Genomic DNA, 13126 nt, shown 5'->3' with positions numbered 1-13126 from the left:
CATCATCCCCAAATACAGAGACTGCCAGGAGCCTGTCACAGTAGCCATTTTCGCAGTTTTGATGCGCTCTCAGCGCTGGCCCTGTGACGGAACCCCGGCGAGAGTAGTCTGGCAGGCAAACCGAATACAACGAAGCGAGCGACCAGCAGACGACTGTCGCCGCGCCAGTGTTTGTGTTGACTGAATGGCTGCCACCAAAGGGGAAACATTCAGACATTGTTTTGGCTGCGTGGGAATAAAAATGGTGGAGCATTAGGGCTCAAAAAGAAGAACTGTATATGAACACCAATACAGCAACAGATTATAAAAATACAGGTATTTTATTTTATTGCATTCAGTCAGTCAGCTGTGCAAATATGCGTGCCACAAAATGAGAAATATGCTAATTCTAAACACAGTGAGAGTGCTAAAGCCAGTAGCCCCGAAACAGGCTGCAATGTCACCACTCAGGGCCATAGTGAACCAGCCAAGTGCTTGTTTTTGCCACTGACAGGCTCAGATCGTCGTTATTTACTGACAACATTATGGAAAGGATTTCTACAGAGATAGACGTCTCTCTTAAAGAGAAGGAGCCTTTTTGTTTAACAAGAGTACAGCCTTCAGAAAAAGTCTTCAAAAACAAACTAAAACTCATGAAACTGTCTTGGTTGTTTTTTTTTCAACAATCAATCTCTGGTTTGGTTGAAATTAACCCTTAATTCACTCAGTCAGATGTGAAAATGTGCCTGCTCTATATATCCTAACACTACTGTTATTAAAACAGAGTCTGGTGTGTTTGGCGATAACTATTTCAGGGCTTTTTCCAGTTCAACAAAATGTTCCATCTCATTTAGGCTCCTTTCCTTAATGGACAACACTTACAATAATGATCTGAGCCCGTCAGTAGCAAAAACACACTTTATATTTAACAACGTGAACATGCCGAATGGTTTCATTTCAGCCTGTTTTACCGCTGCTGCAGCCCGCTCGCTCAATACTAGTCTAATTTCAAAAATTGCTGCTCCTATTAGTCACTTAGACACAAAAGCAGAAAAATAACAAAGTTACCCTCGTCTGTATTAAGATAAGAGAAATTAGGTTGTATGTACCTGAGATTCATAACAAACCCATTAAAGGAAACAACTAAACACAGTTTACATATAAAACACTTAAATTACTATGATTATTACTTGTGTAATTGCCTAGGTGAAAAGTGTGTGTGACCCAAAAATTGTAATATTGATTACACTCAAAATGGGCTCTCTGCCAGCAACAAAACATCAAACACATAATGGTGCTAAATTGCACTTCCCTCTTTGTACTGAGAGGTTGATGGAAAAAAATCTTTGAGGAAATATAAGTCCACCAAAAAAACAAAGGCAACCAAAAAAAAAAAAAAAAAAGCTAGGAGGCAGAATGATCGTATAATAAACAGCAGTGCTTTTATTGGCAAGGTCATCCATTCTGCAGTCACCTTTAGAAATTGAATATCAAATTGACAAACTAGAGAGATTTTTCTCATTAGTTGGACAATTAGCTTGTGGTGTATTCATTACGGGGGGACTGTCACCTCATTAATCACCCAGAACAATGTAAGAGCTATACCTGAGACCACGCCATTAGCAGTGCAGGGCCAGCTTAAACCCCATTGGCTCACTTTCAGACGTGATTTCACCCCGGCTAAGTGACAATATGAGTGACGGTTCATAGATGCTCCTTCCCCTGTTATCCACACCCCGGTCCATCCCTCCACCCTCTCCCCCAGACTCCTCACCTCTCCAGCCGTCTTTTGGTTTCACATGCGACCATCATGCCTCCCTCTGTGGCCCTTGTCCAGAGGAGAGTGTATTTGGCTGCCACCCGAAACCTGCTCCAGATCAAAGGAATGGGGAGGGAGCCCTGCTAGTAGCTGATTAACCCGCTGGCACGCTGCAGACACAGTCCTTTAGCTCCTTGAGCTCCCTCGCAGCCATATCCTCACTCCTTCCCAGCTGGCTGTAAACTGAGCACTTGGCCGTTTTTTCCTCTGAAAGGTAGAGAGGAACGATGGGAAGATAAAACTGAGAGAAGGAGAGGAGACGAGCCTATGGTTTACCGAGCTGCTCTGGAACATTAGTGGTTTTGTGAATTGGTTATGAAATGTTATTGTGGCCAACACCTTCTCATCCCAAGTCGTCACATGTTGCCATTTTGTAGTGGAATTACGTGCCTACATTTAACACAACACACTAACACTCCTACTGTGATGTCAACACAAGTGCTTGGTAGAATTTCACTGCACTTGGTTTTGTTTAGGCAAGAAAAGAAGGCAGCAGCCAACGCCAGGACGTCAACAAACACACATGCTGGCACGCATAATTAGGATTAGACAAAAGAAACACACAGCAAAGTGTAGAAAAAAAACCCATCGCATTCAGATAGGAAGTGAACACTGGACTCGCACATGAAAGTCCAGGGTTCGTTTGATCTATTCGTCGGCCCTCCTGCCCCCATATAGGGACCTTCATGCTCTTTGTATTATTTCATTACTGGCAGCAAAAGTGAATGCTGCAGTCCTTTTTCTCTGTTTTCTCTGGTCATGTAGCACCAATTTCAAAGGGATTTACGTCTTTTTAAATGTATTTTTCCACTAGTAAAAAAAGGAATCATTGTGAACATAGATTGTGCAGTCTGGCTGGTTCTGGGCCAGTTCAAAATCTAGAATCAGTTCTTTGTTTTTCGACAGCCAAAGAACTGGCCCCAGGCCAGAAGAACCGGTTCCAGACTGGCACCGACACTTGCTGGGCCAGAAGACAGAATTGCTTATGTCAGGGGCTGGGGGTGGTGACCGCCATTTTTAAAACTTTTTGTGGAACCAGTTCCGAACCAGCCCAGCACCAGGTTCAGTTTGATGGAAAAGAAGTATATATGTGTTTTTGGATAAATACAATTATCAGTAATAACAGAACAAAAGCTCACAATCAATCCATGCAATCAGCCGTCTTGCTACTGTTAACATTAGTCTTGCATTGAACATCGCTCTCTGCTTATGACACATTCTTGATCACAGTGGTTCTGATCAAAAGTGCTGAAAACATTACGATCGGTTCAAGAACCAGATCTAGTTTGGTAGAAAGGGGGGTAAAAGTGAGGTGGATCCCCATGAGTGTGCACAATGTTGTCAGCAGATAAATCACTGAGATGACTCCAGCAGCCAGACATTTCCAGAAGGCCTTTTCTCACGATTATGGAGCTTGCCCTTTCACTTGTTTTATAAACGATGCAGCACCGGAGCCTTTCTTTCCTCCAGTATCTCCCCACATTTGTACTGACTGACATCATGGTGTCATTCATAATTCTGTTCAGGACTCACAGTCTTTTGTCGCACCTCAAAGTGTTTGAAGACAGAACTGAACGTCTCAATTCTCGCCTCCGACACGCTTTCACAGGGAACACCTGACAAAAAACTGCATCCTGCCGCAAAACACGAGTGGAAGTCATCTCATGCCAGAAATAATACCGAGCACACACTCAACATAACCTGTCAAAGGCGGCTTATTATCCTTAATTCCCGTATACCTGAAACACGTTAGCCACGGTCTCAGAAGAGGAGAACGTGGCAGCTGGGCCGTGGCTCTTTTTTTACCCCAAAAGACCTCCCACCACGTCAGTAATGGTCTCATCTGTATGCATTGTCCTCCTCAAATCTGTGTCACCGTGGGACCGCGCTCCCAACGGGTCCACGCTTCTTCAAATTACCACTTCCTCCTCCGTCGTTCCACCCCTCCTCATGCAAACCTGCTACACTCTCAGAAATAAAGGCTCCAAAAAGGTTCATCCTGAATGGATGAGGTTCTACCCAGAACCACCTCTGAAAAACCCTTTTTATGAAGGGTTCTTTGTAAGAGTACGAGCTCCATTAAGAACTAAACCATGGTTATTTGAAGAGAGATCTATGGGTAATGTAGTCAGTTACTATTTATCGAACCTCCCTCGGTGGGTTCTAGATGAAATCATCAGAATCCCCTAGTTGGTCTCCAGATCAAACCCTTGGAATATGAAGGATTTCTTGGGAGAGCCTTCCTTGTTGGTTCTAGATCAAACCCTGGAATATGAAAGGGCTCTTGGTAGAACCTCCTGGGGGGTTCTTAATGAAATCTATGATATATAAATTGGTCCTCTGTAAAAAAAGATTAAATCCTTGGAAAATTAATGTGTTCCCCGTAGAATCCCCTGGGTGAGTTCTTGTTAGTACCCTTAGAAGTGGAAAGAGTCTGGATAGAACACCCATAGAGGGTTCTCGATGTAACCTGTACACCTGAAAAGGGATCTCTGTAGAACTTCTCACAGAAAGGCAGACCATTGCACAGATGGTTTTAGGTGTTACCCTTTATGTTATGTTCTAGTTAAATCCCACAGAAAGTGTTCCAGTCATAACCTCAATAAAAGGTTCTATAGGAAACAAGCCACAGAACCCTAGGTGGTTAGTTCTAGTTAGCACCTTTATTTCTCAGAGTGTACACAGCTCCTTCCTCCCAAACAAACCGTGTCGTGTCTTGGTTGAAATGTAAAAGCAGGTGGTGTCCAGTGGCAGAAATATTTCACAGTAATTTCCCCCAGTTAGCTTCAGAGAGGCAGTTAGTGCATGTCGACCTTTTTAACCCCTCACTGTCCTTTTGTGGTATCATGAAACAGGGTGTATTTTCTGTGTTTTAACTTTTTTTCTTGCAGGTTGTTTTTGCTCTTTTCCATGCTAGGTTGTGTTTTTAATCCATGAATATCTTGTTAAATATTGGTGTGGAGTGTGCTGTATAAATAATGCATTTTAAACATTTCAACTAAAGCTACTTGAAAAAACATCATAAAGCTTTTATAAATATTTCTAAACAAAGATAAACCTCATCATAAACCACTGTATAAATGTGTGATGTCTGTTGCTGTTGCCAACTGTTTCAAGCTGTTTGTTAAACTCTCAAACTTTAAAGGCAACAGCGACATTGAGCGCTATCAAATGGCAAATAAGAAAATCCCGTTCAAATATACCCGGCCAGTAGAAGATTGGCTTCAGGAGAAAGGTAAATCTCTATCGAACTTCTAGAATGTTTTTCTTTTTATTTATTTTCTGTCATTTCATCGGCTTGTTCCCTTTCAACCTCTGAGAATGAATAATCACCCCTTAAACCCTTTAAAAAACAAGTAAAATAAAGCGTTTTTTCTTTTTTTTTGTTATTTCCTTTATCTTCCCCTTTTTGTCATTGTCATGTTTTTTGTTAATTTTGTTGAATCATGGTGTCCAGTTAAAGGGACTGGTGCAACAACAGGAATTTGAGCATCAAGCACTCCTAAGCTTTTATGCAAAATTGACTCGGAGGCGGCATTATCTATGCTGCAACAGTAGGCCGATTGTTTTGAGAGGAGAATTAGCTCCCTTGGCTCAAATCCTCTGCAATGTTTGAGAACAAACTAATCAGTGGGCATATCCCCCTGAAAACTTTCCAAACAGCAGGTGCTTTCCCCTGCTGTAATTTATCTGATTGTACTTACACACATCGCACTCGATGAAATCCTCGCTCGCTCTGTGATGGGGAGCTAATTGGAGGCTTTTTTGACGGCGGAGCGTCATGGCGAGCGCGCCAAAGGTGCACCGCGCCCTCACAGAGCGGCGCCTCACAATCACCGAGATTATCAAATCAGCACCTCGTTTGTGTTTTAAAACATTTGCGGGGATTAAAAAAAAAAAAAAGAAGCCTGCTCCCTTTTTTTTCTTTTTTGATGCATATTTAATTTTCAACATAATATCATTATAAACTGCATTTAAAGTTCATTGCACATAAACATTCTTAACCTGATTATAAAGTCCCTTTAACAACCGCTAAAACACAGACAGGTCTGAAAAATCCCATTACTGCTGCATGCATGACTCCACACGTGCTGTTTCATTTTCGCTCCTGTGACATGAACGTCCTCCCCCCGTCATTCCATGCTCGGTGTATTATGCATTATAAGTGTGCGAATGCTTCAAATATAACAAGCTTGCAGTGTGTGTTTAAATTATACAATTGAGATTTTTAATTATGATTCCTGTATTGTGAAAGTTTGGTGTTATTTTCATTTCATAATTAATGCATGAGCAGTGTGTTTTGACAAGGATATTTAGGCGTCTCCTAATGAAATTCACCATGACATGTAGCGAGTGTGTATTGCTCACACTTTATCATTATATGCCAAACCTTGTATACATATTTATTAATCATTTTACCGCATGAGTCCACTGTTTTGTCCAGAGAATATTAAGAGCGCCTGTGGAACTTGTTCCAGCTCATTTTTCAATGTTTTTTTTCTCCACACCTGCATGTGTTGGCTCCCGTACGATAAAGCTGCTATAGCTGCACAGTGTCTGTTGTTTTCAGCATTAGCAGTCTCTTTCAGGGGTGCTTTTTCGTGTGTGTCAAAGGGAAAAAGCCTTGCTACTGTAGATAACAGTGCATATAGCTGCAGTCTTTTAAAATGAACAGAATGGCGGAGGTTGTTGATAGTGTAGTTACTTTTTTTTTCCAGTGTAAAAGCATGTTGCATCACCATTTTAACTCCATCCAAACTCTTTTAATTCTGCAGTAAATCAACAGTGTTAACAGAAACGTTTGTTGAGGTTTTCTGTTAATGCACTTTTATTCGGAAGCCCTGAAAGGCAAAATTCTGCTGATTCATTTTCTAAGTTCAATTTGAATAGTTTATTCTCCTCTGTTTATGACTTTTAAAAAAGGTTTGCCAACAATAATCTCTCTGAGATCCTTAATCCTTTGAAACTTCAGCAGATTGTCTTGATTTCTTTTAAAAACATGGGAAGAAGGCAATTTGAGAAAAAAGTGACACAAAATTAGCACAAAAATAGCAAAAGAAAGGAATAGGCAAAGTAAACAAAACAAACAAACAAAAAACAAGGAAATAAATTGGGGTACAAAAATTTGCTTAAAAGTTGTTATTATTCTGTAACTAAGCCAAGTTTCTCATTGCCTTTTTCCATGTTTTTGACAGAAATCAAACCAATGTTCTCAAGTTTGAAAGGTTTAATCACTTGTGAAAGGCATCTGAACACCACACACACACTTTAAAGAAAAAAAAACTTTAAGAAAACATGAATGCTATTGGCCCTATTTAGAGCACGGGGTAATGGTGCACTATTACAACGACACTTAATAATATGATCTTGACAAAAAAAAATCATCCGTTTTTCCAGATCTTAAAAAAAATATGAATTTAATATAGAAAAAAGATCTTGTTTAAACTTTTTCATCTTGCAAAAAATCTAAGAACTTTAAACTTTAAAAATTATTCTTGAAAAACTTTTTTCTCCTGTTTTTAAGTCATAAATACATGAGAGAAAACAATGTAGCTCAGATTAGAGAGTGGATCACCTGATTTTCTTTCTTGCCTCTCAGGGCTTCCGTACATTTGTCTCTCAGTTAACGTGTAGTTCCTCTCAGGCATGTCAAAATAAAAGCTTTTTATGGCAGCTTTAAGTCATTTTTAATTCAGATTTTTCCATCGTAAACATATTAATACTCTCCTCCCTCCTGCACCAGGCCGGCAGCTGACAATTTTCAACACCCAGGCCACCATCTCCATCGGCGGAAACGACCGGAAGCGGCCCTACCAGGGCCAGCTCTCCGGCCTCTACTACAACGGCCTCAAAGTCCTCAACATGGCCGCCGAGGGCCACGTCAACATCAAGGTGAACGGCAGCGTGCGGCTGGTGGGCGACGTGCCGGTCAGCAGGGGCGCGGCACGCACCACCACCTCGGTGCCGCCGGAGATGTCCACCACCTTTATCGAGACCACGACCACGCTCTCCACGACGACCACCCGCAAACAGCGCTCGCCACCCACTATTCAGGTAAGACGGAGAGATGAGTGAGCTTCTGAGTGTGCGGTGGGTCAGAACTACAGTACGCATGCTGACTTAGCTAAAGCTCAACCTGACTCTGTCCGAAAATAACAAGAATCTGAACACTGGGACTCTAAATCTCCAACACCATCACGATATATCTCGTAATTTCTTCATCTGCTGCCGCACCTCAAAGTCTTCCCGCAACTCACCTGCAAACTCGCATCACGACTGCTCAGCCCTGTTTCTAACATTTTAAAACGTTTAAAGGACGTTAAGACATTTCTTGGATTTTGATGCATTTCTAGGATTGTAGGGATTTTTTTTGGATTTTACAACAGTTATAGGATTGTAAGACCTTCTAGGATTTTGGGGCATTTCTCTTCTGTTTTTGTGCAGCGGAAAAGAGTCTTTGGTGAGCTTCAGAGGCGCTGATAGGTGCGTCCAGGCTAGCTGTCCCCCCTGTTTACAGTCTTTATGCTAAGCTAAGCTAAGTGGCTGCTGTCTCAGCACAGATGTGACAGTTGTAGCAATCTTCTCATCCAACTATCAGCAAGTGAAAATATTTCCCAAAATGTCAAACTGTTCCTGTTAACCACTTGTATACCATTGAGAGTGCAGTGCGGGGTGGCGTTCAGTTTCATTTTTCCTTACATGAGATACAGAAACCCGCTGTCTGAGCTGAGTGGAACACAGCCGAGTCTGTGGGCTAAATGTTTTGTTCTCTTGATAATCAGGTTTGAAAAAGTGACAAAGTGAAATGTCAAAAAAAAAAGAGAAGTCCTCTTGTCCCTCCTCCGCTCTTTCATGTGTTTTTGTGATTTTTTTCTGTGACTGTGCGTGGGCAGATTGGAGCCGCGCTGCTTTTTCCCCCTGCTTGATCAGTCAAGGTCAGGATACTGTATTTCTCATTCTATCCAGGACTGAAGTGCTGCTCGCTGAGGTGTGCAAAGCCGGCCTCGCCACCGCTCCCTTTCTCTACTTTTCTCTGTCTGTCTCTGTCCGTCTGTGTCTGTCATTCACGCAGTCCGGCCCTAACGGAGGCCTTTCTCCAATACGTCCTGAGTCCAAGCCAATGAATGTCACCGCCGTGCCAAGAAAGTAATCACGCCGAGCGGTCCTTTGACACCCAGAGGACAAATTGAACCATTCGTTGTTCATATTAAAGCAATAACTCTCCCTCTGGGGGTGAGACAGGGCTGGGGGGGAGGTTGTTTGGTGGACGACAGACAGTCAGGGACCACTGTTATCAGCCTCTTCACCTCAACAACAGATTGCCTGGCGTGCAGCGATGATGGCCCCTCATGTCACCGCCGACACTTTGTGTCTCTATCACAGCGATCGTCGGGAGGCCCGAGTCAGAGCTGTTCCAAAGCCACTAAATACCCGCTGATTTGGACAGAAAGACCCAGAACAGCTTGCTTTGCTTTGCTTGGGGGCCACTTTTGCAAAATGACAGGAGGCCAGGGGCCCGTCGAAGCAGTCCCATTGCTAGTATTTTTGAAAGATTTTTGGATTTTAAGACATTCCCAGGATTTTGAGTCATTTTTAGGACTTAAGGACATTTCTAGGATTAAAAGTGGATTCTAGATTGTGATGATATTTCTAGGATTTCAGGACATTTTTAGAATTTTAGGACATTTCCAAGATATTTTGATTTTTTGAGATTTCTGATTTTTTGATGTATCTGGGATTTTAACACTTCTAGGATTTAAGGAAATTTCTAGGATTTAAGTCGGACATTTCAGGGATTTTAAGACATGTCTAGTATTTCATGATGTTTGTAGGATTTTAGGACATTTCTAGGATTTAAGGATGTTTCTTAGATTTTAAGATGTTTCTAGAGTTTGAAGTTGTTTGTAGGATTTCAGGACATTAGGGTCTTTGCTCGGACCTCTGTTGGGGGGTGTGGGGGATTCTCCACTGTACTTTTTTGGTAAACAAGCTCTATTTCGATGCTATTTTATGCACCCTGGCACCATATGTATACTTAAAGTACAAAAACAATTCCCAGGGTGAATCACTTTATTTTATCGTGAATTTGAAAATGGTCAGGGTGCCACCCAGCACCCAATCAGGGGCCAGATTTGGCCTCACTGACCCAGAGTCGAGCTTTTATATGTGGGGCTGGAGGAGATAAAGCGAAGCAGTCCATATCTATTCTGTGTAGCATCAGTAATCTGTGATGATGATGACTGAGCTGAGATACATTACACCGCCGTCTCCGGCTCTGCCACCAAGGTCACATCAGATAAGATATTAAAAAAAAACGTAGCATCGCTGGGAAAATGGCATTTTGTGTCATAGGCTATTAATATCAAAGAAAGTCAATAAAGGTGTGCGTACGATGAAAGAGCTTTTATACAAAGCGCTCTCCTTTTCAAGGTGAAATGATGGAGCTATACCTCTTTTGTCAATACTCAGGATGCGGCTGTTAGATTCCAGATGAACTTGGCAACTTAACAATAAAAATGTAGTTTTTTACCCCCCGTAACTTTTCACTTCACTTTTGTATTCCTTCAGAGAGAGAGCCGCGTTCATTCTTCTTCCACAACCTCCCATGGCAGTGTCTGCTTTGATTCACACCGCTGTGTCACAGAATTTCATTTGCCAAGGCCTTTAATTTTACAGTTCCCTAGTTGGCTGTCAAATACCGTGGTGTGAGAGGTAAGGAGAGGACCTGCACCGGTTTGGCAGATTTCTCCGCCCCTCAGGGTGGTATAGGGGAGTTGAGGGAGTTGAGCCATCATTAGTGATGTACTGCAGTGCTGAGAGAGAGCTATAGGAGTCTGACACGGAGCTGGACTGTGCAGCTGGTTTAGGAGCGGGGTGTGTTAGCGGGCTAAAACGTGTGTGTTTTGGTATCTTCTCGCACATCTATTTTTGGTCCGCTTCACCAGCACTAGCTGTTTCTCTTTCAGAGGTGAGAAGTGACGAATCCCTCGACGTCTCAGGATCAACAGTATGAGAGACAGGGGTGGGAAGTGGAGAGAACCAATCTCACGCTTAATTAATGACAGCTCCGCGGGGACGTCCCGACAGACACGTTTCATTTTCTTTGACTCTCTCTCTCTGTCACCGTGTTAGCTGGACACTCTGTAGGACGTCTACTGGGGCATCACAGACTCGTGAGGACAAGATTTCACTCCAGCTCAGACCAGCTGGATCAAGTTGACAAACAGTACTTAGGGCTCATTGCTTTCATTCTCAATTTTTATAAAATATGTGGTAACACTTAATATAAAGACCACATCTATGATGCATTATAAAAGCATTTATAGTGAATTATAATGCTTTCATAATACTTTATGACTAAACTCATAAATACATAATGCTTACTGATGCACTTTATCAACAGTCATAAAACACTATAGATTTGGTTTATAATGAATTTTAAGTAGATATAGTGCATCAGTAAGCATTATATGTGTTTATGAGTGCAGCATAGACTGTAAATAAAGATGGAGGATGTGTCCCCATTTACCCCCGCCATGCTTAAGTGAAGCTAAAGTGTCCTGGATACGAATGGTGGAGTCTGCGCAGTGGCGATATCCGCAGTGGGGGGAGTTCCCACCAAAACACTCGTCTGACCAATCCTAAGCAGCTCCATTGAATGCGAGCGCATGGATTGGCACACACAGCTGTCAATCATGGCGGAAAATCCCCTTTTTGTTGAATTTGATAACTCAAAAGGATCACTTGAGCAAACATCAGGGTGATGAAAACGACCTTCAGTGACAGAAATGATCTTTGGGAAGAATGTATTTGGCGTGTACTTTGAGTTTTTAGTTTGGCCTGTGGCCATTCACTAACGTGGAGGGGCGGGCTTTATGACCTATACTGCAGATGGACACCAGGGGGCGATCCAGATTGAAAAGTTACACTTTATGGGGGAACCGTCATGTCGTTCATCTTTACATGCAGTCTACAGAGTGTAGTCATAAAGCATTATGAATGCAGGTTATTATCCAATGGTTTTACTGGTTCACCCCACTTGAGATCAAACTGGGCTGTATGAGGCCCATTAACTAAAAACAGTTTGACATCCCTGTCCATAGCTGGAAGGACAGCTGGAGGACGAATCAGAAAACTCATTGACTTCTTGCAACACATAACAAAACAACTTTTGAATATATGAGGATGTACAGTGTATGTTGACTTAAAAGGGACTCTGCATATGAACGAACACTGGTTTATATATGCAGGCGCTGGCAGGACTGCTCAGTAGTAGCGCTGGAAAGTGTCTGCCTTTTTTATGTGCAAAGTGCAGAATTCAACACATGAACTTCTGCAGCTGTCGCCCCAAACCTCCTCACAGTAATTTATGTGAATATGTAAGATAGAAATAGCAATTTTAGTGAGTTTTTGCCTCGTCATTTCTGTTCCCTCATGAATATTGGAAATGGTCTGAGACCTGGCATTAGATATGTCACTGAGCTGGCTCATTCTGAACATCACGCCCACGCCCTCCCACACTCCTCGCTCCAAAATTCCTGCGTATCAGCCGAAGATTCGACCCGAGTCGTCGTTCTGTGTTTCATCCATTTAACAGTCTGAACGTCTCTTTGATGATGTACCTCAGAGGAGGGTGACTAATGCTAACCACGTTAGCTTTAGCTGCCTCAGGTCTTCCCCGCACTGTGTGTAGCCGTGGTAATGCATACACGCATAACATAAAGGAGGACGATGTCGTGTGAAAGATACGCACATTCAGTTTCTGCTCTTCATCATGCACAAGTCAATCTGAACAAATCTCACACTCAAAAAGCCTTTTACTTGTCTTCATTCTGTCACCATAAATATTAATTACCTTTTTATTGACTCGGGGAGGAAAATAAATAAGTCTAGAAAAGGAGTAATGCAGCGGTCAATATATTTAAACAAAAATAATGGAACAAATATTGTCCTGTTCTGAACCTGTTTACTTTGAGTCGCCTTTGAGTTTCTCACTGCTTTTATCAAACGACTCTTTCCCCCGAAAAAATAAACAGTTTGACACGAGCTCCGCTGGCTGTCTGAGCTCCACTCTTCATAAGTGCTTTGTGTTGAACTTTAAATGGCTCGACTGTTATTTTTGGATCTTACACAGCACATAATTAAAATTCCACCGGTGCTGTAGCTTTCAGCTTGAAATGTCAGTCTAAGGATGACGGACATGATCTCCCATTAAAGGGGAACTCCATCAGTTTCACACATCAAAGTCTGTTTACAGCTCTTTAGGAGTAACCTACACTCACTGTTTTCTGGCCGTAAATTCACTGCGCTGCCTTTATAAATGCACAC

General features: G+C 42.2%; 1 protein-coding gene across 1 annotated transcript in view; it reads left to right on the top strand.

The window, feature by feature from the left end:
• The window catches only part of LOC121955302 (neurexin-3b), a 405202-nt gene that overhangs the window by 355479 nt on the left and 36597 nt on the right, over nucleotides 1-13126 (top strand). Inside the window, exon 21 of the mRNA XM_042503183.1 lies at nucleotides 7542-7852. Coding sequence (XP_042359117.1) covers nucleotides 7542-7852 — 311 coding nt within the window. The remainder of the gene's footprint in view (nucleotides 1-7541; nucleotides 7853-13126) is intronic.

Source organism: Plectropomus leopardus, chromosome 16 (assembly GCF_008729295.1).
Source record: "Plectropomus leopardus isolate mb chromosome 16, YSFRI_Pleo_2.0, whole genome shotgun sequence".
Classification (NCBI taxonomy): Eukaryota; Metazoa; Chordata; class Actinopteri; order Perciformes; family Serranidae; genus Plectropomus; species Plectropomus leopardus.
This window is presented reverse-complemented; position numbering and strand designations above follow the sequence as displayed.